The 26,778-nt window shown below is 33.8% G+C and overlaps 1 protein-coding gene across 1 annotated transcript in view; it reads left to right on the top strand.

Annotated features, from left to right (window-relative positions):
* Positions 1-26,778, top strand: part of CDH9 (cadherin 9, type 2 (T1-cadherin)) — a 168,179-nt gene that overhangs the window by 37,254 nt on the left and 104,147 nt on the right. The window contains exon 2 of the mRNA XM_011933444.1: positions 12,644-12,920. Coding sequence (XP_011788834.1) covers positions 12,693-12,920 — 228 coding nt within the window. The 5' untranslated portion in view covers positions 12,644-12,692. The remainder of the gene's footprint in view (positions 1-12,643; positions 12,921-26,778) is intronic.

Below are 26,778 nucleotides of genomic sequence, written 5' to 3' on the forward strand. Positions count from 1 at the left end.
GTCTTCAACTCATTTATTACCACATGAATCCTGGTAACCTCCTCTTGGTTATCTGTAAATTCCCACACCAAAAATGAGAAATCTGAATCCCAACATCTGCCAACTACTTACTTAATTGTTCAGTTCCAGTATACAAATAGAGCAGCATGAGAATTTAGTTAAAAAATTTTTAGTTGTTTTCCGCATACCTTTGCGGAAAACAACTTTTTTAACTAAAGTCCAGTGCCTCTGTGTAATTTCTTTCCCATTTAGTCTTAGAAACTCCACTCAACTTTGGAAAGTTACTTAGGCCAGCATGTTTTCCTCCCACTCTCTTCACTGAGGTTGTTTCACACATTTATAATATGGTTAGATTATCTTGTTTCACCCCGAATTCTTTCCTAAAGCCATCTTTTCAGCTCCTACCTACTCAATGATTTTTTCTTTTAATTTTATACGTTAAGGTTCACTCATAATAAGCCTTTATATAAAGTTCTGTGGGTTTTGGTAAACGCATGGTGTTATGCATCTACTATTGCAGTACTATATACAATAGTGTCACTGACCTAAATGTCTCCTTTGCTTACCTGTTCATCCTTCTTGTCTTTTCAAACCACTGGAAACCACTCATCTTCTACTATATCAAAAGTTTTGCCTATTGCAGAATGTCATATAATTTAAATCATTCAGTATGTAGCCGTTTCAGACAAGATGCTCTCACTTAGCATTTTGAATTGAAATTTCCTTTTGTCTTTGTGTGACTTGGTAGCTCATTTCGTTTAATTACTGAGTAATGTTCAATTATAGGAATCTATCACAATATGTTTATCTATTCATCTATTAAAAAATCTAGGTTTTTTTTCCACCAATTTTTGGAGATTAAGAATAAAGGTTCTATAAACATTAATATGTAGGTTTTCCTGTGGACATTATTTTTCAATCAAGTGTATATGTAAGTGTGATTCCTATGTTTTATGGTTTACTAGAAAGCTTAACTGGGGCTTAAGTTGTTCCAACTTTGGTCACTGTGATTGATTCATCCTATATCCCTTTAAAATACCCACATCAATATAGTATCTTTGTTTTGTTGAGTGTATGGGTGTGTGGAATCTTCCAAAGAGTTTTCCAAAGTGGCAGTACCATTTTGCATTCTCATCAGCAGCGAAAGAGTTACTGTCACTCCATATCCATGACAGAATTTGAGATTCTCAATTTTTGGATTTTCACCGTTCAAATATAATAGGTATGTCATAGCATCCTGTTTTAATTTGCAATTCACTAACTGCAAATCATTTGGAACATTTTTATGCTTATTTGTCATATGTATATCTTCTTTGATAAGGTATCTTTGCAGAACTTTTGTTGATATTTTTGTATTCTTATTGTAGAGTTTTCAGTGTTCTTTGTATATTTTAGATTAAAGTCCTTATCAGATATGTTACAAATATTTTCTTCCAGTCTGCCTTATCTTTCCATTCTCTTAACACTGTTTTACACAAAAAATAGGTTTTCAATTTTAATAGAATCCGTGTTATCAAATTTTTTTTAATGAATCATACTTTTGGTGTTGTATCTAAAATTCATTGTCAGACCCAAGATACTTTTGGCATTTCGAGTTTTTTGTAAAACTCACTGCCAAACCCAAGGTCACTTAGATATTCTTCAGCATTTTCTTCAAGAAATTTTGTAATATTTGTATCTGCATCATAAAGCAAAGGATAGGATTTGTTTCCTGTGAAGACAAAGTCCTTTTGTCCTCTGGAAAAGCCTTCTGCACAGTTGGAAAATAAATAAAATTTGTAATTTTAGATTTATAACTAGGATCCATTTTGTGTTACTTCAAGTGAAAAGTAAAAGCTCTCTGTATATATTCATTTTCTTTTTTCTTTCTTTTTTTTTTTTTTTTTGCATATTGATGCCCAGTGTTTTCAGCACCATTTGTTGAGAAGATTATTCTTTCTGCATTGAATTGCCTTTGTCTCTTTGTCAAATGAGAGTTGACAATATTTGTGTGGGTCTAATTCTGGACTCTATTCCATTCAATGACCCTATCATCTGTTCTTTCAGCAATACCATGCTATCATGATTACTGTAACTATATAGTAAGTTTGGAAATTATTTTTCTCTGTTTTTATTCATAACACTTGGTAACATTTGCCATTAAATTTATTGCTTGTTTTTCTTCTGCCACCATCTCTATTGAATAAGAGTCTCTGTTTAACTCACTGCTATCCTCGTATGAAGAGAAGAAGTCATTGCATATGGCATGATTTGTATCAACTTTGGAGAGTGAATATTACAGCTCATGCATATTTCTTTTTCCTTTTTTTTTTTTTTTTTTTTTTGACAGAGTCTTGCCCTGTCACCAGGCTAGAGGGCAGTGGCGTGATCACGGCCCCTCACTGCAACCTCTGCTTCCTGGGTTCGGGTGATTCCCTTGCCTCAGCCTCCCGAGCAGCTGGAACCACAGGTGTGCACCACCACACCCAGCTAATATTTGTATTTTTAGTAGAGACAGGGTTTCACCATGTTGGCCAGGATGGTCTCGATCTCCTGGCCTCGTGATCCTCCCACCTTGGCCTCCCAAAGTGCTGGGATTACAGGCTTGAACTACCGCGCCTGGCCTCATGTATATTTTTAAAAGACGTAGATACATATCTTATTTTGTTCCCATTTTTAATAATGTTTTAATATATTAATGATATTGACTCATTCATCATAAAATCTTCTGTAATCTTAAGGGAAGGCACTCAGATGGTAGGATGTGGTGAAACTGAATACTTCCGTCTTTTACGTCAGCTTAATTGCTCCTTCCCTTGTAAAGCTTCATTTTCCTCCGATTTTCTATGAGTTCACAGACCCCAGTCTGTTGTATATAGAAACCCTGTTGGTCATTGGTTGTTTCTTATTGCTCAAAGGCAAGTGTTAACACATGGACTTGTGCTTATATGCTGGGTGTGGAATGCCCTTGGCTTTATTATAGTCCAATTTCATGCTCCATATTACATCTTTTGGTATACCGACTTTAAAACCTTTTCTACATTTTCTAGTATTTAAAAACATTAACCGACCGGGCACAGTGGCTCAATCCTGTAATCCCAGCACTTTGGTAAGTTGAGGAGGGCGGATCACAAGGTCAAGAGATAGAGACCATCCTGGCTAACACGGTGAAACCCCGTCTCTACTAAAAATACAAAAATTAGCTGGGTGTAGTGGCGGGCGCCTGTAGCCCCAGCTACTCGGAGTCTGAGGCAGGAGGATCACTTGAACCCAGGAGGCAGAGGTTGTGGTGAGCTGAGATCACACCACCACACTCCAGCCTGGTAACAGAGCGGATTCCATCTCAAACACACACACACACACACAAATATTTGTTTACGATAATAACAAATTCTACTTGCTCCACCACTAATACCTTGTTAGCCAAAAATCTTAAACATGTCAGGACCGTAGACAGCTCTCTCCTAACTGTTGTTTTTCCATCTCTGACACTGATTAGAATGATTTGCTCATAAGGTATATGTCCAAGTTAAAAGATATCCAATATTATATCACTCTCCATTTTATGTTTTTTCTTTGTGTTGTTTTATTCTAAGGCTGTATTGATTCAATAGATATAATAGTATCTTGGCCATCTCCAAGACAGACATCTTTGCAATGGAAGACCATATACAATTTTTTAGTTCCCTGGTTTCTCATTCAAGGGGTCAATCCAATAATGTCAGAAAAATTGCTTACCTCTGTCCTTTAAATTGAAAGTGGACTAGTTTATAAATATATAAATATATATGTATATATATATATGTGTAGACACACAGCCATGTTTATACACATACATGTATCTCAGAAAGTAATTGATCCTTGTTTATTAAACTAGCTCCAATATCACTGTAGACAACAGTTCATTTTCTCATATTCTGGCAATGGGTTCTTTTTGAATCTTTATATTCTATCATTTCACATATTCCATACATATCATTATAATTAATAATATATGATGTTACTATTTTTATTTTGATAGACTATTAGCAAAAGCTCATTCAAGAGCTTCTTTTCTGATACTAGAAATTTTGCCTTAGGGAAGGCACGAAGCTGAATTTTTAAAGCTGGACATTTGATGGTGAAAGTCATCGAGGATTGCTTATATGAAGGGGCAGGTCATATTTCATTTGTCTAATTCTGTTTACTTTAAACTAATTTTATACCATTAATTTGGACAAAGATAGTATGCCAAATTACATGCCAGTACTTGGGCACAGAGTTCTTAAAAAATCAGTAAATGGTTTTAAAAAGCATATCTATATCTATATCTATAGAGATATCTATATCAATTTTGTTATCTATACATATAGGTATAGATAGCTATATAGATCTCTATATAGATATCTATAGATATAAATATATTCATATGGATATATCTATATCTATATATAAATTTATAAAGATATATAGACTATAGATATAGATATTAAGCTTAACAAACTAATGATTAAATATGTATGCATTTATACACGTGCACATATATGGTTATATAATAAATGTAACCACTGTTAATTAATAAGAAAAAATAAATTTAAGCATATATCCCTCAAAGTTATTTGATTTTAGATGATACCTCATTTTAGTGTTACTTATATTTATAGACTGTGTTCTTTATATATGTGTTATTTGCTTACCTAAGCTGTCAAGACTTGTCTCCCCAAATAGTATGAGAGACAAAACAGAATATTGGAAAACTCACAGGAATCTAGGAATCAAGCAACATATGTATGACATTTTCCAAAACCACAAAATTATTGGGTGATGAGAAATAATTTGTTTCATCCATCCAAACGTCAGAAATATAATTTGAAAAAATATTTAAATTACATGACCATATCACACAGTTTTGTTTTGTTTTGCATTTTCAAGATCAATAGATTAATGTATGTTAAAGTTCATTATTGATCAAAATAGTATTATAATATTAAAATTAATCACAAACACTTGTGTTATTTGTACATTTCATCTGAGAAACTTTGTCTGAAGAACAAGATTAGAATAATTAAAATACCTTATCTGAGTTCAAACTTCTACAACTATATATGTATAGCTATAGAGAGGAGAAAGCATATAATTTAATTTTAGATGTGTATTTTATATGCTGAAAATCCTATTTAATTACAGTAATGCACCTTTTTTGACATACAAATATTTAATAGACATTTTTCTCAGATATAATTGGAATATAATTAAGAGAGTAAAGGAATAATAAGGAAACTATTTTCAGTTTTTAAAGTTAACAAGATTCGAGTGAGTTCCCTGATTACAAAATTAAAGTTGAACCACATTTAAAACATTGTACTTTATAGTACATCTGATGGTATTTATTTATCAACAAAAATGTGATTAAAATGCAAAGCATTTAATGCTGACAAATAATTAGGCATAGAAAACTTAGTAATCAGCTTTTTCCTATTGAATAATAATATGAAGAATTTTTAATAAATCCCACAAGATAAAAAGCTTGCTATATTTAAAATAAAAATACAACAGAAAATCCTTTTGAGTGTGCACTTTTGTCCAAAAGCAGAGGAATGTACAGGTGTTAAATTGGCCCCAAGAGAGTTGCACTGATGTTCCCTAAGTAAGAAATAAATTTAGAAAGAATTATGAGAAAAATAAAGAAGATATACCATCAAAGGATTATAAAGTTGAAGCAAACATTTTGTAATTTATACCAATCATGTTGTGAAGTTTACACAGAATCTCATGCTATGCAAATTTTTATGAGAATTACTCTGCCTCGCTGCAGATTTTATCCCATTTGTTGGGGGAAAAAAAAATCTGAATGTTTTCTAAAGGCCTATTTTCTCCCAGTTCAACTCTTTCTATTTCTCTATCAGTTTGTTTATGCACTGGAATGTTAAGTCAATGTCATACATGATCCCAGGCTCAAATTAGTAATTATTTATATTAGGTATTAATAAATTAACCAATTAATTTTGCAAATACATATTAAGTGCAGTCTGCATGTCAATAACTTTTATGCAGGACACAATAATTAGCAAACTATTGACCACTATATGTGTTACATTTAGACTAGTTGAAAAAGTCAATAAGCATATAATCTATTAAATAAAAGAGATAATGAAAGTTGTGGTAAATCATGTGAAGGAAATGAATGGATGGTATAACAGAAAGCAATAGAGACTAAAACGGGGTAAACTATTTTTCAAAATGTTATTCAGAGACTTCCTCCAAAACAGAATATAATATAAAAACGGAAGGAATGAAGAGATGGCTATGGATGAGCAAGATAAGATAGATCCAGGTCAGAGCATGAGCAAAGGCAAGAAGTCCATGAATTGGACAAGTGCTTAAAGCACATGGGAGGTCTTCAGGTGGGCGCACATGGAGCAGTATCACTTTGTTCTAGTCAGTCCGTGCTGCTATATCAAGATACCACAGACTAAGTGGTTTAAACAACAAATTTTTATTTCTGACAATTCTGGAAACTGGAAAATCCAAGATCAAAGCACCAGCAGGTCTGCTGTCTGATGAGAGCACTCTGGTTTACAGCCAAGAGAGAGAGAAAAAAAAGAAAAGCTCAAGTACCTTCATGTCCTTCTAAGGGGACCAATTTCATCACTAGAGGCTCCGCTCTCATGATCTAATCTAACCCTAATATCTCCTAAAGACCCAATCTCCTAATACTATCAGTTTGGGGGTTAAGATTTTAGCATATGAATTTTCATGGGCCACAAATATTTAGTCTATAAGATTCCACCCTAGTTCCCCCCCCAAGTCATGTCCTTTTCACATATAAAACACATTCGTTTCATCCCAATAGCCCCCAAAGTCTATACTTATTCCAGTATCGACTCTATAGTCTAAAGTCCAAAATCTCATCTAATATCGTGTAAATAAGATATGGATGAGAAACGGGTATTATTTATCCAGAGTAAAATTTTTCTCTGCATATGAACCAGTGATTACAAGCAAGCAATGTACTCTCAAAATACAGTAATGTGATAAGCAATGATAAGACAAATATACTTATTCTAAAAGGGAGGAATAGGAAAGAAGGAAAGGATGACAGGTGCAAAGAAAGTTTAAAACCCAACAAGGCAAACTCCATGAGATTCTAAGCCTTGAGAATAATTCTCTTTGGCTTAGTGCTCTGCAGTCCAAGTCCACTGGGGCAGTAGTCTCACTTTCTGAACCTCCTGGCATAGCAGTCCCATTCCCATGGTTCTGGGTGACCACCCCACCCTGAAACCCTATGAAAAAACCATCTGGCATGTTGAAAGTGAGGCAATGGTCCCACCTTTGAAACCAACAACACATACCTGAATTATCTTTGGAGTCATTCTTCTCTTGTCTTGAATAAGAGTTCTTTTTTTTTTTTTTTTGCAGCTGAATAACTGTATGGAGCTGGCCTATACAATCCAAGAAATCCATCAACTTTCTTTCATTCCTTCCCATATTCTTCTTCTTCAGTTCAAACTGGCAGCTTTCTTCCTGGGGTGTCATACTAAATCTATGGTTCACATCCCTACTAACACCTTTATCAAAAGACACTTAGCCACACCTTTAGTATTCTCTCTCAAACATTTTCTCATTTTTGTAATATGAAGAGCCTGATTTATCTTTAAACTTTGCTTCATTCTTGCTAAATAATTCCATTTTAAGTAATTTTTGTGTCTCACATTTTACTATAAGCATTCAAGGGAAGCCAAGATGCTCCTTCAACAATTTTCTTAGAAATCTCTTTAGCTATGTATTCTATTTCACTGCTCCCAAATTTTACATTCTGTAAAACACTAGAACATAAATACAATTTAGCCAAGTACTTTTCTACTTTATAACAAGGATATCCTTTTCTCAAGTTTCCAATAACATGTTCCCCATTTCCATCTGGAAGTTCACTATAATGGCATTTACTGTCCATATTTCTATCAACATTCTGTTGCATGTTACCACGTTATTTAGATATTCTTTTTTTTTTTTTTTGAGTCGGAATTTCTCCCTTGCTGCCCAGGCTGGAGTGCAATGGCATGATCTCGGCTCACTGCAACTTCCTCCGCCTGGGATCAAGCGATTCTCCTGCCTTAGCCTCCTGAGTAGCTGGGATTACAGGCATGCGCCACTATGCCAGGCTAATTTTGTATTTTTAGTAGTGTCAGGGTTTCTCCATGTTGATCAGGCTGGTCTCGAACTCTTGACCTCAGATGATCCACCTGCCTCAGCTTTCTAATGTGCTAGGGTTACAGGCTTGAGCCCCCATGCCTGGCCATTATTTAGATATTCTTCAAGAAGATTAAGCATTTCTCGATTGTTCTCTTTTCTTTCTGTAACCTCACCAGAATCATCCTCAATGATCTATGCACAGTAATGCAGACTTTTTCTAGCATGAACCTTAAAACTCCCTCAGCCTTTACCTATTACCCAGTTCCAAAGCCACTTCCACATTTTTAGATATTTGTTATAGTAGCAAACCACTTCTGGTACTAATCTTAGTTTGTGCTGCTATAACAAATTATGATTTACTAGGTGGCTTATCAACAGCAGAAATTTCTTTCTCACAGTGCTGAAGCCTGGGAAGTCTAACATCAAGCAAGACATGGCAGATTTAGTGTCTGGTGAGGGTCAGTTTGCTGGTTCATAGATGGCCATTGTTCTGCTGTGTCTTCACATGGTCAAAAGGCAAAAGAACCCTCTCATGTCTCTCATAAGGGCACCATCTCATTCATAAGAGCTCTACCTCTATGACATAATCAACTCCCAGTGGCTCCATTCCTATTATTATCACCTTGAGCAGGGTCTGTCAACCCCGAGTCTGCAGACCAGTACTGGTCCATGGTCTGTTAGGGACCAGGCTGCACAGCAGGAGGTGAGCAGCAGGCAAGAAAGCATTACCACTTGAGCTCTGCCTCTTGTGAGATTAGCAGCAGCATTCGATTCCCATTAGAGTGCAAACTTTATTGTGAGCTGCACATGCGAGGGATCTAGGTTGCGTGCTGCTTATGTGAATCCAAAGCCTGATGATACATACATACATTTGTACATATGTGTTTATATATTTATCTGTATATGTATCCATATGTATATGTAATATATATATGTGTGCGTATGTATTCAAGTTATAGTATAAAATCATTAGAACCACTTTGCTCCCTATTTTTAATTGTGCTCAAATAGTGTTAGTGATAGAAGTATAAAAATTGCTTCTTTATTTTAACCAAGAATAAGAAAAGAATGGATTATTTTTCCAATAGAGCTGCTTTTCTCCTGATATAAATGACACTCAAGAAATCACTCGATCATCCACCTAGTTCATACATAATCTAGAAGTTATATTCGCTTTTTCTTCACCCCCCCATAACCAATATATAAGATGATATTATCTATGTTTTTGAATATCTACATATGTGAATTAGATCCACATATTAGGTCTGATTTCCCAGAAACAAACCCTGAGACAAGGATTTGTGTGTAACTGATTGGTTGAAAATTTTGTTCTAGGTAAGGAATTGCAGGATTAATTGGAGTAATAGGACACGGATGGAAAAGAAGCCAAACAAAGGCATCAAAATCCCAGCTTCATTACGATTCTGTAGGAAAGCTCTAGAATGTAAATAGTATGTTGAGTTTCATACTTCGGCACCTGTTACATACTGGCAATGGGATATTATAGATGTTTGTAAACTTGGAGGCACGTTAGGCATCCTGTGCATGTGGGCAAAGTGGTTCCAGTAGCCAAGGGAACTTGTTCAAAGACAGTTGCAGGTGCAGACCATTATAAGCAAAGGCATAGAAAAATTGTAGTGTACGTAGTGTGGGTGTGTGGCCACATTTAAGGATGAAAGGGAATCCGAGCAGCGTTTCAGTGTCTACTTCAAACCACTTCTCTATATGCCTTCATCATCTCTTACTGGACTAGAGTAATAGACCCTAACTGATGTCTCTCTTAACCAAATCCCTTTCCTGCCCTCTAACCTATTTTCTAGTCTGTGCCAGATTGATCTTTTCTAAACATATCATGTTAAAATCTTCCAACTGCTTTCAATCACACCGAAAATGAGTGAGAATTTCTTACTGTAGTTTATAAACGCCTATGGGATCCTAGCACCTGCCTAAGTCTATTGCCCCATCTAATAAAACTACATTGTTCCGCTCAAAGGCCTACGTTCTACACAAAATGGGCATCATAGTTAGAACTGACCCCAGGAAATAAAGAATACCCTTTGATTTATCTGGCAAGGCTTATAAGCAAGGTCAATGATCAAAACAAATTCTACCAGTGGGAAGAAACCAGGGTAAACAGTGTGGTCAACGAAGGAATTCGTTGTATCAAAATAAGATAACAGTTATCCTTGAGATTCTCTGACTGTTCATTTTCCACTACAGCATCATTGAGCTACAAAACAGGGGGTGTATTCTGGGCCAGTGACCACTAGGTGTTACTCTTCCATTACATATTTTTCTAAGCATTATTTAACATTGTAAATTTCTGATATCTAATTCAGGGTTTTATATTGGCTGTGGTCAAATTTACCAATTATTCCATAGTTTACAGGATTACAAATAGCCACATAAAGGCTGATGATAATAACCATAACCTGAGATTTTGGCATTGAAAAATGGTGTAATTTTGGATTATTGTAATTCTGGAGCTTAACCATATGTATGTGTTAAGAGCAGTATATATTTGTAACCATATGTTTGTATTAAGAGCTAAGAGTGACCAATTTTTAAAATAATAGGTATGGAAATTAAGGTACATAGATGTGTTGGACAGAATCTGTAGCTCTGGACCATAGCAAGAATCTATAATACCACCTGTCACTTACCATTCTCCTTTCTGCTGAGTTGGACCCATATCTCTATGCCTATAGTATGGGCAACCATGCTTGATGATGACAATGATAATGATGATGCTTGTGATGATCATGATGATAATGCTAATATGCTGAGTTGTGTGCTAGCACTGTGCTAACTCTTCTACAGGCATTGTCTTATATTAAAAATGGTGTTTAAGACTGTGTATCTGAAACCTGGTTCTAATACTTATTACCTGTATGACTTTTGTCATGTTACTTAAATTCATCATGCCTCAGATTTGCTATCTTCAAAATAAAATAAGTCATTGTAATGTACAAGACTATTACTTTGTATTGACAAAAGTTTAAAATACAATTAACAACACCACCTTGTGGATCAGGTACCAATTAAGACCAAGTGATATAGGTCTATATTTGAAAATATCACAGATAGTAAGGCAAAAATCCAAGCTAGATCCTTATATTTGACCTTTATACCTTGTTATTCCCATTACTGAATTCATAGATGCTTGGTCCAACACTGGGTTTCTGGCTTAAATCAGGTAAATGGGAGCCCATGCCCAGGATTTTTAAAACTCCAATTAGAAAAGACTATCAGTTGCATTCTGAAATTGAAGATTTCAAATCTGAGTTCAGGAGATATTATCACTCACACAATTTATTCAGGTTGAGGAGGTTTAGTCAGGGTGAGAGATAAAATGAGAGAGAGAGAGAGAGAGAGAAGAGCGAAAGAATATAATACTCTAGCCCCTAATTCTAATTTTCATAATAAGGAAATGCCCAAGTGCTTCTTTGCTTCTTTTGTTATTTTCTTTTCCACACTTAATTTGATTTGATAACCCAATGACTTTTTTGCCTACTAGTTTGAGATTGGTTTCCATTGCTTAATAGATCATAGCCATTATCATCTCACATCTTCTAAATTAAATATCATACAAATTAAAAGCAATTTGATGACAAATAAAACTAATTCTGAAATATCAAATGAACTATGACTTTCATACAAGAATAATCAACTTATTATATTAACAGGGAGATATTATTTCAAAATTCTGGATCAGATTATTCTATACATAACATGCTTTATCTAATTTTGCAATACCAACTTTGTATGCTAATTTTTTTCTTATTATTTTGGAAAATAAATTTATTCTTAATTACCTTGTAAAATGTTTTTATTTAGAGCATGTACTCCTCAGTCTCAAATAAATTTGAGTGTCCTACTAGATTAATTGTTGGAAAAATAGTTATTGATTGGAAAAGATCGACATGGTGCTAAGTATTGCAAGACAAAATCCTAAGTATATTAGGTACCATGTAATTTGCCTTGAGGCAACATTTCAACCTGATAGAGGAGAAGGATTATAAAGAGGAAGATAGGGGGCAGAGTAGAAAAATCATTTACTGAAAATGATGGATTATGAGAAGTTCTCTTTAAAATATGTAATTTCATATATGTATGTATATGCTAATAAAATATTCTACTTTTAGTCTTAAGGACTATGGAACATTTGCTGTGATAATTTGAATATTGTAGAGCTTATTTTTCAAAATATTTAGTGTTTTAAATTAAAAAAATATTAATACATATCTGATTGTTTTATAGTAATCTTAAATTAGCTGTGAAATTCCTGCTTAGTCTATTTGAGCTATGTATGTCTTTCCACTTATCTATGTGATAAATGAGTTTTTCATGACCGTTCACTGATGTAGAAATATAATGTACATATAGTACATAATAAAATTTAAATAATGTCTGGAATAAGTTTTTCAGTATACACGTTCTGGGAAAGTGAAACTCAAGCTAATACAGCCATTTTTTTCTCCTTACTCTCTAGGAAAAACAAACAATACATTGAATTTGACAACCTGCTGAAGTTTCAGATAATGAGGACTTACCATTGTATACCATTACTCATCTGGACCTATATGTTCCATACAGTTGATACTATCCTTTTACAAGAAAAACCTAACAGTTATTTATCAAGCAAAAAGATAGTGGGTCTGACAAAAGATGATGGCAAAATGTTACGTCGCACCAAGCGTGGCTGGATGTGGAATCAGTTCTTCTTATTGGAAGAGTACACAGGTACTGACACACAATATGTAGGCAAGGTAAGAATTTTTGTATGAGAAATCTAAAAGCTGAAAGTGACAGCTATTTATTTTTTACAGCAACTTTTCACATCACTAGTGATTATTAAAAATAACTAATTATGTTCAGAAGGTGTGATATTGCAAATTATTTTAGTGGGGAAGAACAAGGAGCCATATTTGGATTCTAAATGTAAATCAATATAAATAATAAGCATAAACTACTAAGTCATATGTGGATGGATGTGATTCATTATTAATCAGCTAGATATTATTTAATCATATGTGTATTATCTAAACAAAATTCTCCTTGAAATCTGTTGATAAATAGTTTATCATAATTAGGAATAGTATACTGTGCGTGAGAAATAAAGTACTTCCAGATGTTTCTATTTCTTAATATCAGCTAGGGTGAGCTTCCTGCTTGTAATCTAGACAAAAGTGTTTAAGGCAGAAGGATAAAGGCAAGATTAAAAAAAAAGAGAAAGAAGACACTATCTTTAGGAAGATATGCTTCTGTGTTAGCAGAAACAAATTTGCTCATTAAGCAATCAGAAGCATACAATAATAGAGAATATATAACTCCCTTCTTGTGTTCAATTTGGAGGAAGCATATTCATTGCCTCTCTTTCATTGGTGTTTAGAGATTTCTTTTTCTTTAGCTCATTATCTCTCTAATTTTCTTTCTTTAGTGGCATGACCTTTCTGACATCCATAATTTTCTATATATCTATCATCCTTTTCCTTACCAATCACATTCATACTATTATAAACTCAGGACAATTCATTTGTTAAGTGTAATTATTCCCAGTTTACACCCGTTGCTGAGGTATGTTAAAATTTTTACAACAAAACAAACAGTTTTAAATGCTAGCAGTCTACAGATCATATTTTTTTTTTTTTTTGAGTCATGTCATATATGTACTTGGAGGGACTGTAATGGTTTACGTATTGCTTGACTCACTGACAATACCAGGCACATAAATTAGATCAGGCCAAAAATGGAAAAAAAAAAAACAAAAAACACCACGCACACACACAAGTACCTAATATCACAAATGTCATGCTTGTACCTTTTAAAACAGGAACACATTTGCTCTGTGAAATTGCCAAAATTTTGATCTAATTCTTCCTTGTGTGTGTGGGGCAATCAAATGCAGCCTCCTTTACCAGAAGCCTATTATTTTCTCTTCTTTTGAAATGTATCTTTTCTAACTCCATAGGTCATGCTCATTCCACCCCATTCAGTTCACTTGCTGGTTCCTTTTTGCCTGTTATTTCTTCTCAGGTTAGTCATATGGCATCCTCAGGCATCCCTCATTTAACAACACTTTTCACACTACAGTTAATAACTAACATCAGGAAATTCAAGTTCAGCAAGCAAATGTTTTTGTCTAAGGACGTGAAATTGCCTTATGATTCTCCAAGGAAATGTATAAAGGACACATTGAGGTCACAGGGCCTTACAGAAACAGTTTTATCCTTGGAGATTCACAAATACAGAAGAATAGCCACAGATAACAGAGATGCTCATAATCTTAAGGCAGTTATGGCTCTACAGCAAGCATTTATTTTCAGCTGAAAACAAAAATGCTTCCCCTAAAAATTGAGTGTACATTAATTAATTTCTAGATTGACCACCATTCCTGCTCTCACATTTTAAATATACATTATGGTTTAAAATTTTGTGCACAATCATGCTTCCTTTTTTAATTAATTCCATAATCTGTCATAAACAATTATGAAATATCCATGCATAGTTTTGTTTAATTACTTTTCATAATTTTTTTCATTTGTGTTGGAAAAATGGCATTTTGGATTTATGCATGGACAAGTTAGGGTGTGTGATTTTTTCGTCAATTTATTCTTGGCAACAGGGTTATGAACCACAAATGGAACACTCATTATAATATGAGATGTTTGGGGAAAATAAACACAATGAAACCAAAACCACCTGTCAACTATTTCTGTGTGTCCAATGGGAAATAACATGTATATGAAATAGACACCTCAGCAAAATAAAATACTTATATTACTTTTTAAAGAAAAAATAAAACTCTTTCTGTTCTTTTAATAGGGACTTGTCTAGGATATGCCATTACCACATAGCTAGTTCATTATAAAAGTGGGGTGAATTTCAACCACATCTTAATACTTAATACTACGTTATTAAGGGCATTTACTCTCTTTATCCTGCTTTTCTGGTTTTTGACATCACTATTTATTTGCATATATAGTGGCTGACTGGACCCGTAACTCTAAACTTAATCAAACATATGAATTCTGATAAGGACTTAACTTCTTGAGCACCTGGCAGATTGTCTTTTTGACCACAATGTTTCTGGTCTCCCCTGGTAGACCTCAATCTAGTCTTCCAGGATCCACTGCATTGGTAGCATATACCCTGTAAAGAAAAGGCCTGTCGTATTTACCCTGTGCCAGGATTGGGAAGGGCTAAGTAGCTTCTAATGGGAAGAAATCTCCATGGTTTCTTTATAGTTTTATGCAAGCTAGGTATCATAGAAAATATTAATTTACAAGTGCTGTAAAATTGCATAACATTGGGAAGACATATTTTTAAAGGTTAAAAACTGGGTTTGATCCTGAATTGAGAGAAAGCAGTTTTAGAAAGATAAAGTAGTGCAGCAAAATTTAATAAATTATATACATGTATACACACAAACATGCAACTTACAAGATTTAGTTCTAATTGTGACACGCAGTAACTATTATAATTTAGAAGTTGTTTAAACTTGCCATCCCTCAGATTCATGTTGGGTTAATTTACATTGTCATTAAGATTTCTTTAATTCCAAATTTCTGGTCTTTTCTAAGATTTTGGAGAGGGCTGTCATTAGGGACAAAAAGAGCCAGAAAGATTTTTGTAAATGTGTGCATCTGGGCAAATCTAAGAGGGTGGAATTGCATGTATATAGCATAATAAAGAAACAAAGAGGCTAGTCTAATAGTATGAGGTTAGACCTTCACTGTGAAAGGTCCAGAATGCTAGGATGGGTTTTTTTGTACATATAGCATGAAATGTAAATAATCTGTTAAAAGCCTTTGTATAAATCAGTTATGGGGGGAGCACAGAACTGAAATAATCAGTTTTCTTTCATTGTTCAGGATGGATTAGAAGAGTAAGAAAATGAATTAAGATAATTTTAATAAGGCAATACTGCAGAATTGTTATGGCATTTTGGACATTTGAAATATAGGAGAGAAAAGTCAGAAATGTTGGAATATATAGCAAGTTTTTGTTTTTTGCAATAATGCAATTTGAAATTTGGTTGGTCATTCTCGACTGAAACTATCAGAGATTTACTAATACTGTTTTATGTAATAAGGAAAATTTTGTATTGTTACCCAAGAAGAAAACAAAGTCATAATAACTGTCGTCTAGCTTCTCTATAACTTGAATAGGCACGTGTGACTGAATTATTTAGGTAGAATCGTAATACTGCTCAAGGGAGAAATTAAAATAACAAGAAACATAGCAAATGTCCCTACTATTCTTTTAGAGAATCTTTATAGCACTTTAGTTTGTTATACATAAGTTCAAAGTCCAGAATAATCCCTGCTTATCATGGATCAATAATCATTAACTACATCCCAATTAGTATTGAGAATTGATTAGAATTTACCTATTTGATTTTAATATCTAGTTGTTAAACCACGTTTATTTTATGAAGAGAAACCCAATACTCAGACACAGCAGACATAGTATTTATTTTTTTAAAAGGAATAAAATTGTGTTTATTTTTCACAATTGTGAAGATTCATTTAATAATTTGGAATATCAACTTAATTGACCATTACATTTTAATTTAAAAATATGTATTTAGCACTTGCTTTGTGCAGAGCAAGGAACATGGAGCTAAGGAGCCACCTGTAGGTAGCCACTATTAAATAAGGCAACTTTGTTGCAGAGTTACCTCTCAAGTCTTTATAATTTTAATTTAGAAACTTTTGTTATCCCATTCTGAAATCATGAGTATAATAATAGAATCTAGAGTGGAAATGGATTTTTACATAGATTGAACTCTGTCTTTTTTTTTTTTTTTTGAGACGGAGACTGGCTCTGTCGCCCAGGCTGGAGGGCAGTGGCGCCATCTCGGCTCACTACAAGCTCCACCTCCCGGGTTCACGCCATCCTGCTGCCTCAGCCTCCCGAGTAGCTGGGACTACAGGTGCCCGTCATGACGTCTGGCTAATTTTTTTGGTATTTTTAGTAGAGACGGGGTTTCACCATGTTAGCCAGGATGGTCTCGATCTCCTGACCTCATGATCCGCCCGCCTCGGCCTCCCAAAATGCTGGGATTACAGGCGTGAGCCACTGCGCCCCGCCGATTGAGCTTTGTCTTCATGGATACAATTGGTTTATATGTTACCTAAAGCAACGGGAAACACAGTTAACAAAAATTGGTAGGAGTTTGTTTTATATTTGATTGTGTATCAAAAGGTGGAGTGACACTCTTTCACATTTACATATGCTGGTTTGTGCACTAAATATTAATATATAGCTGAAGTATATATAAAATAATGGACTTGAATAGGTTATTTTTTCTTATGCTTTTCAGGTATAGCAGTTTGAGGTGTACAAGTAACTGATGGAATAGAAACTAGAAACAGAAATAAACTCTCAAATTTATTTAAAGAGTTTTGATGAGTTGTTATAGTATATCACAGTGTTTGCCAGAATCTAAGTAAAATATGTTAATGAAAGTTTGTAAGTATCATTACTTATGGTGCAGTACATGGAGCAGTTGCTTTTGATTTGTAAATACATTATACGCCAAAATTATCTTTATGCATTAGTTGTTTATAACTCAGAACACACAAAAAATTAAACATTATGACGAGACTTTAAGGACAGCATACTGAGGCATGTTTAGCTCTGAGTTCTATAAAAACTCACTGTTAACATATAGCTCCATCTTTTAATTTTCACTGCTAATACTTTATAATCACTTTGCTGGACAACTGCTTTAGCACACTAAACTTATCTTTTCCTTGACTTTATTTACACATTTTTTTTTAATGATCAGAAGCAGTTTATACAATATCTCTTGAATAATCCCAATCTCTAGCACAGAAATACCTCTAAAAAAATTAACTGAAATTCACTTAAATTGAATTCAAAGTGTCTGTTAGTATTCTTGCAAATTCCAGCCTATGTTCTAACTCCCCATAACTTTGTAACCTGAGTTCTAGTCAACATGATATTTCTTCTTCCATACACCTGGCCTTTTTTTCATCACATCCACAGACCCCTTCCCAGGGTGTATCTTACCCACTTCTTCATAATCTCATATCTGTTTTTTTTTGTTGTTGTTGTTCACTCTATGTCCTACTACAACTCCTGTGCACAATCCTACATAAAACCCATTTCATTTTACTTGGCTGGAATTATCCCTCAAAACTATGAGATCCTCTCTTAAAATCTTATTCGTAGGCCAGGCATGGTGGTTCACATCTGCAATCCTAAAACTTTGGGAGGTGGAAGCGGGTAAATCACGAGGTCAGGAGTTTGAGACCAGCCTTGGCAAGATGGTGAAACCTCATCTCTACTAAAAAAAATACAAGTATTAGCCAGGCATGATGGTGGTGCCTGTAATCCTAGCTACTCGGGAGGCTGAGGCAGGAGAATCGCTTGAACCCAGGAGGCAGAGGTTGCAGTGAGCCAAGGTCGCGCCACTGGGCTCTAGCCTGGGTGACAGAGCAAAATTCCATCTCAGAAAAAAAAAAAAAATCTTATTCATAGCACAAGTTCAATTATTTGGATATATCTTCTATGTTGTCTCCTAGATTCTGTGACATTTGGGCTTTGAGTCTGTGTTGGATTTATTTTCTTTCCTCAAATTTTTGACATAATAGGTTTACTCAAAATTAATAGTCAGCTACTATTTTAAAACTCTTTATTCTTTACTAATCTGAATCCTGAGAAATTGGCCTTATGAAAAATAGAAAAAGCAGAGAAAATTTTACAGAAATATATTCCCTTTTTCTGACAAATGGTACATCAAAGCCGAACTTCCTCTTTGTTGTTCTTCCAATTCCTTTCCTATATTTCCATTATATTAGAGGGTTCTCATAACTGTGAAACCATTTAAAAATATTAATTGTGGTGGAAAATGGTTCTTAATATGGCTACCAAGTTGTATGTTTAATTTTTTTTTACACTTCCACCACTAATTTCAGTGTTTTTGAACTACTTCTAATATTCCAACATACTCTTCCTCGTCTTCTAAACTTGCACATGATCAAATGCACCTTTATATACTCATCAATAAGGGAGGAAGGAGGAAGGAAGGGAGGAAGGAAACCAGGAAGGGTGGGAGGGAGGGAAAAACTTACAGATGTTTGAATCCACCTTTATATACTCATCAGAAAAGATGGGACGGAGGGAGGGAAACAACAAATGTCAGAAGCGACATTATCTTCAGCAGGGTATGGAGAGCGGGATGGGGAAAACTCTTTACACACAAGGCCATAAATTATGATGATTATGATGTCACTATAAAAGCAGTATGTGCTCCCTGTTAAAAACCAGGAACATAAGATTTTAAAATAATTTTTAAAAATCTAAGGTATTTATAATGATATCACTAAGATAAGGGTAAGTTGTCTACATATTTTTCTACCTATTTATTGGTTTTATTTTTTTATTTTTATTTTTATTTTTTTTGAGACGGAGTCTCGCTCAGTCGCCTGGGCTGGAGTGCAGTGGCCGGATCTCAGCTCACTGCAAGCTCTGCCTCCCGGGATTACGCCATTCTCCTGCCTCAGCCTCCCGAGTAGCTGGGACTACAGGCGCCTGCCACCTCGCCCGGCTAGCTTTTTGTATTTTTTAGTAGAGACGGGGTTTCACCGTGTTAGCCAGGGTGGTATCGAACTCCTGACCTCGTGATCCACCCGTCTCGGCCTCCCAAAGTGCTGGGATTACAGGCTTGAGCCACCGCGCCCGGCCTATTGGTTTTATTTTTAACACTGTTGATTTTCTATTGTTTTCATACCTGTTTTATCTTGTTTTTCTCTGTCAATTCTACGTTTTGGCATATTGTGAAAATGTTAGTATTAGCCATGTCATATTATGTCATATATAAAATCATACAAAATTAAAAATTTTCCACATATTTTGTTTAGACTCTCTCTGGTTTTATACGTGCAAACATGTATAAAAACATGGTCCACCTGCCTCTGCCTCCCCAATTTTGTACCTGATAATTTTAGCACAGTTGGCTCTCCATATATGTGGATTCCACATATGTTTATTCAACCAACAGTAGACTGAAAATATTCAGAGAAAAATAAAAGATTGTTGCACCTTTAGTGAAAATGTACAGACTTTTTTTCTTGTCACTCTTCCCTAAACAACATAGTATAGCAATTTTTTACATTGTATTTAGAAGGTAATAGGTATTATAAATAATCTAGAAATGATTTTAACTAAATAGAATGATATGCATCGATTAAATGTAAGTTCTATACCATTTTATATAGGGACTTGAGCATTTGCACATTTTGGTATCTGCAGGGATTCCTGGAACCAATCACCCACGGGTACCAAGGGATGATTGTGTATTATAAATTATCTTTGTTAAGGTTGGATTACTAGAGGGAGAATTCTCAAAGTTGAAATATAGGAATAATTTTAAAGTTCTGGGTACATATTAGCCAATGGCATTTCAAAAATTTATATCACTTCTCTTCCACCAACAAAAAACCGATGTACCAACGTGGGGCATTAGTTATTCTACATATTTGTTTGTCTGGTTGTGACTGTATTTTAATGTGAAATTTAGTCCTGTGTAATATTATTGTTCAATTAATTTTGAAGAAAACTGAATACCTACAGTGTGGGGCACTATGTTAAGTCCTAGAAATAGTAGTAAATAAGATTAATTTGTCCTTATCTTAAAGAATTCCTCTATTATAAATGCAATGCTATTATTGCTCATTGCTGTGAGAAAGACTTGCTAATAGCCTCAATTCAAAAAAAGTAGACAATTTTTTTGTGACTCAGTAGACTGAATTCCTAACACTTAAAGTCTATTTAGCTTAATTCTGCACTAGAATCATCTCCAAATTAATAATGTACGCATGTTTGTTTGTTTAGAAACTGCCATGTTTTCTTTTTCTGATGACCAGATATTTGTACCAGATATTCACAAATATTCAAACTGTACTCAAGCAAATCTTTCATAATTTCTGCATTATAAATCCTAATAACTCATACTAAGAGTCTTATAGGAGCAGTAGTGGTATTCATGGAAAAAATGCCAGGAAAATATTGTGAAAATATCTAGCTTTCTTTAAACAAGTTTTTTGAGGTAATTGGAGTCACTTTAGATAGACAATTGACTATATGCTTAGTAAAATTTACTCAGTAAATATTCTAATTCACAGCCAGAATTTTCAAGGAAGGTGGTTACTAACCCATCATATCAGAAATTTACATTAAAAACAGATGCACAAAAAAACTGTTCAATAATAGTGAATAAGTGAGTGACTAGGCAAATCTAAGAAGAGGCCTTTCTTTTCTACAAAAAAGAGAAAATATTCGTACATGGTTATTTTGTGAAATTTCCAACTCCCTCAATGTTTTCCAACAACAAATGTTTCTCTTGGAAAATTTTAATAATATTCTCCCACATATTTTTTAGAAAAAAACTACATTTTAAAACTGCTTTGGTAAATGTTTCTTATATACTTGAATATTTATTACATACTTGCTGGGTATAGTTTTCTTACGAAAAGAATTCTAGAAAAAAATGTGACAATGGTGTTGTTTAATTCTCTAGCATTCCATATTTTGTGTCTCCATATTCAAATTCTTCCTGGGAGTAAGCGTTTTAAATGCTCCATTTAAAAAATTTTCTCTTTAACTCTGTCATTTTTTTCTTATTTATTTTAATGCAGTTATCAGATACATATCTAATGATCTTTTTATATTTCTGATTAAATATTTCATCTTTATGAATACCACCCTTTATCTGTGATAATACTACTTACTTGGGGTTAACTTTGCCTGCTAAGAATTTACACACACAACTTCTCTCATGAATGTGCTTGTGTGGTTTAACTTTTATCATTCTTTTGCTCTCAGCCTCTCTGTATAATTCTATTAAAAATCCAGCTGTAAAGATTTATTGACATATAAAGAGGTCAGAGTTGATTTATTCTTTTTGTGCAGTCTGACAACATTTGACATTTGATTGGCTTAAACTCATTCATATATAATGCCATTAGTGATATATTTGGATTTAAGTCTGTCATTTTCTTGTTTTCTGTTCCCCCTAGTTGTTCTTTACAACTTTGTTTCTGTTTTTTGTTTTGTTTTGTTTTGTTTTACGTTTTTGTCTATCATCTTTTGGAACAGTTAAGTATTTGTTTAAACACCTATGTTTATGCTCTTTATTGGCTATTCTTAGCTATACTTCTTTGTGTTTTTATATTTTTAGTATGTATTTAAGGCATCTCAAGATTCATTCTTAATTTGTTACAGTATAAATTGAATTAATAATGTATGTTTTAGCATTTAATACACTCATCTTACAATAGTATAATTTATCTTGCAAGACTTTGTTCTATTTTTGTAATATATTTTTCTTGTATATATTGTAAACTTTGCAATGCATTGTTAATGCTTATTAAACAATTCATTATTTATTGAAAACTTTTAGAAATAAGAGTAATCTTTTACATTAATTTATATAAATATGTCTAGTCAGTGCTTTTTATTCTTATCTATAGTTCAGAATTTCTGTGTGACAACATTTGCCTTCAACTTGAAGGATTCTTTTAGCGTTGCTTGTAGTGTGGGTTTGCTGGAAACAAGTTTTCTTAGCTTTTCGTTATTTGAAATATCTTTATTTCATTTTGATTTTTGAAAAATATTTTAACTGGATATAAAACTGTGGGTTAATCTGACAGTTTATTTTCCTTTTAGCACTTAAAATTGTTGCTACATTATATTGTTAATTCTATTATTTTTAATAAAAAATTAGCCATTATTCTTATTGTTGTTGCCCCATATGTAATATATATGTTTTTCTGGCTTCTTTTAAAGTTCTATTTATAGCTTTGCTATCAGTATTCTTAATTTGATACCTAGGTGTGATTTTTGTTTATCCTGTTTGGAATTCACTGGCCTCCTTCGATCAGTGAGTTGTTTTTCATCAGAAATTTAAAATTAAATGGCCATTTTTTAAAAAAGTTATTTTTGTGTTCATTATATCTTCCTTTTGGAAACTTCAAATACAAGTATTTCAGGGCATTTCGTATTATCTCATCGTTGGAAACTATTTTTGGTTAATATAACACTGTCTCTGTGCTTAAATTTGGAAAATTTATTTTCAGATTTATTGTTTCTTATGTTTCTGTGCCTAATCTACTATTATACATTTTTAATTCAGTTATTATATTTTCAGTTCTGGGTTTCCTTTATTATCCATTATATTTTTTACAAACTTTATAACACTTCTCATGTACTTCCCCATTATTTTAGTATGCTCTATGAATTCTTCAGTATATTGATGGCAATTATTTATAAGTCTTTGTCCCATTAAATTCAATATCAGAGTCTTCTTTAAGTCTATTTCTATTCACTACCTTTTTTTATTATGTATTAGAATGTTCCTGCTTTTCTAATCTCTAGAAAGCTTAGATTATATACTAGACATTGTGAATAACACGTTACAGAAATTCTATTATCTTGCTTTAAACAGTGTTGAGTTTCATCCCAGCAGGCAGTAAAATTGCACTGGATGTTACTTTGATCCTGTGTAAGTTTGGTTTTAGAAATTTCTAGGCAGACTATTATTTTGTTTATTCCCTGAGTCCTGTAGTATAACCCTTCTTAGTACAGCTTCCTTACTCTTAAGTTATTACGCTACTAATGTTTCACTGGAAATCCCAAAGTGTTTACCAAGTATGTCTACCTAAAAGGAACCTGAATTTTAAACTCTTCTTCTCAGTATCTGAAGTGCTTCAAATCTCTCTCAGCTCTTACTTGTGTCTTACTGTATACACGTTCAGTTTAGAAGTCATGCATGTGTATGCCAGTTTTAGGGCGACCTCCTCTATGGCTTCCTCCATTCCTGGATCTTTCTCCTCTCAATTGCTAACCAATATGGCAGCCTTGAATCCTGACCCTTGGTTCTTAAACTTCATGTTTTACATGCCACATGAAATGAAGTATTCCCTCAAAGAAATTAATATAGAATTCTCTTTATCCCCTGTTTGCTTATAATCTTTCCAGTCTTTGTTCACTCCTGGTTATTATTTAGTGCCATGTATATATACATGCACATACATATATATATCTCTATATAAAATTTTAATGTAATTTGTAGAATGTTACTTATTATTATTTAAAAAAAGGGTCAGTTATATTTGATGTCGATACCAAATTGCCTTAATTATTGAAGCATTATGGTTTTATTTGTCAGTCTGGTCATGTAAGTTCCCCAATTGTAGTCCTCCTTTAGAAGATCACTGTGACTTTCAAAGTCCTTCAGATTTTCATAACATTATCTTGTCAGTTTCCATTAGTCTGAGAAACTGTTCCAGAGTAAAGAAACTAACATGAAATGCCTATTTAAGAAAATGTATAATCTTGCATTGAATCTTGAATTTAAGTGAGGAATTGCCATAATGGCATTATTAGAACAATGGGCATACTTGAAGATGGACTGTTTCTTCTAATGCGGAATATAATCCTATGGTTAAAATTCTTTAATTTAAATTTATAATAATACTGTGATTATATTAGACTCTTTCTTTGCTCTTAGATTATAGATTCTGAAATCTTCATTTAGTGGTATAAACAAATAATATATCTGTAAATAAGTGAAAATAATTTTAATAAATATAATACATACAATAATACAGATGACAAAATATTTTATATATACAAATATTTATAAATTGATGAGAAAAAGATAAGAGAAGATATAAATTAGAGCAAAAAGACTTCATAGATACTTTATAAAAGATGATATCCAAGTGGCCAGTATGCATAATAAGATGTTCAATAATTAAAAATGCTAGAAACATAAAAGGAGGCAATAAATGGAGAAATAAAGTATGCATAAAATTAGACGACTACTCGAGCTCAGGAGTTCAAGACTAGCCTATGCAACATGGCGAAACCTCATCTTTACTCAAAAATATACAAAATTAGACTGGTGTGGTGTCCTGAGCCTCTGGTCTCAGCTATTAGGGAGGCTGAGGTGGGAGGATTGCTTGAGCCAAGATCACACCACTGTACTCCAACCGGGGTTAGACCCTGTCTCAAATAACAAAACAAACAAATAAAAAAATAGAAGATTGTAAAGTAACCTAAAGATTAAATATCATCCCAATCAATATGCCTGTGTATTTCTGATAACTTACCTTTTCCAATCTTATAGAGGGGTCCCTCAAATTCTGCCAACTTCTGTACACTTTGTAGCCAGATTCACTGATTATCAATATTTCATCCAATTTGTTTCATTGCTATTTCTGTTCATAAAGAGTTTATGTTAAGGTAGAAATAGTTCAGGTTTTTCATTACGTCTAGAACTTGTCCCTGCTTGAGATCTACAGAACGTTTGAAGCACTCTCAAATTCACACTAACTTGGTGGAGGATTGAACTCTAATTTCTGTTTCCTCCTAATTAAATTTCTGTTCATTTCCTTAGACTTCTTGACAACCTTTGTTGTCAAACAAAGTTACTAAGTTACTTGGATTTCTGTCTTGTGCATGTGAAGTTTAGACAACAACAAAACAGTTGGGCATTTTACGAAGAGACTTGGGAGTTCCACTCTCTGTGACTCCTCTCTAGGATCGTGCCTTCCAATTTCTTACCACTGTCTCAGGCTCAAACGCTAACCTCGGTCTCCTCGGCACAATAATATTGCTTTTCTCTGTTTGAGCTCCATCTATAACAGTCTCTACTACCCACAACTGGGAATTACCCTCAGAGGGTATGACCCTCTGGTATATCATAACCAGAGCCTGGTTATGATATAGGCCATAAGAAGCTTAAATTAAGGCCATAAATTTTGCAGTTCTTCCTCTTTGGGTGGTGTCCAGTGTCAATAAATTTTTGTCTATCTGTATATTTGTTTGTTTGGGTCAGATTATCTTAATTATCCTCATTGGGCTTATCTGTCCAACACAACTGCTTTGTGAAGACAAAAACCTGAACACCAGGATTGCTTTTGAGAAACACAGCACAATGTGAATATGCAAGTATCACACTAAGGCTTAAAATACTGTAATATTTAAAAATTTTTCAAATGTGCTAAGTCAAAGTAAACACTCTTGTTGTTTATCCCAAAGCTATACTTATTATTTTGAGTTCATGTTTCAATACATTAGGTAGAGAGTTTTATATCGTAGGTGATAATATGACTCATTCTCTTATTTTGATATGTTACTCTTAAGGATAATAGTTTGTATATTTTGAGGTGCTCTAGCATGTTAAGAAACATGAGAGTTCACTGTTTCCTTATTAGGAAACAATTCAGACCTTCAAATGGGAATCGCTTTGGCCTTGTGTAAATATTTTCTAGTCTCTTCTTGTCTAGATCTGCCTCGTCTATTAGAGAGTCACATCCCTGCTCTTCTGGTAACAATGTCTCAAGTGGCTGTGAGATCAGGAAGTAGCTTCCCTTCTTTCCAGGGCAATTCTGTGAGCACCTCCACTCACATGTCAATCAGAAAGTGAGAGCAGATGTCAAAGGCCATAGCCTTTATCTTGTAAACTTTCTGTTCTTTTATTTTATTATATGTATATAACAGATAAGGGGCTGAGGGTGGGGAAAATGGAGAGCTGTTGGTCCAAGGGTCAAAAGTGGTAGGATGGATACATTCTAGATATCAAATGTA

Source organism: Colobus angolensis, unplaced genomic scaffold, assembly GCF_000951035.1.
Source record: "Colobus angolensis palliatus isolate OR3802 unplaced genomic scaffold, Cang.pa_1.0 Scaffold127, whole genome shotgun sequence".
In the NCBI taxonomy this organism is placed as follows: Eukaryota; Metazoa; Chordata; class Mammalia; order Primates; family Cercopithecidae; genus Colobus; species Colobus angolensis.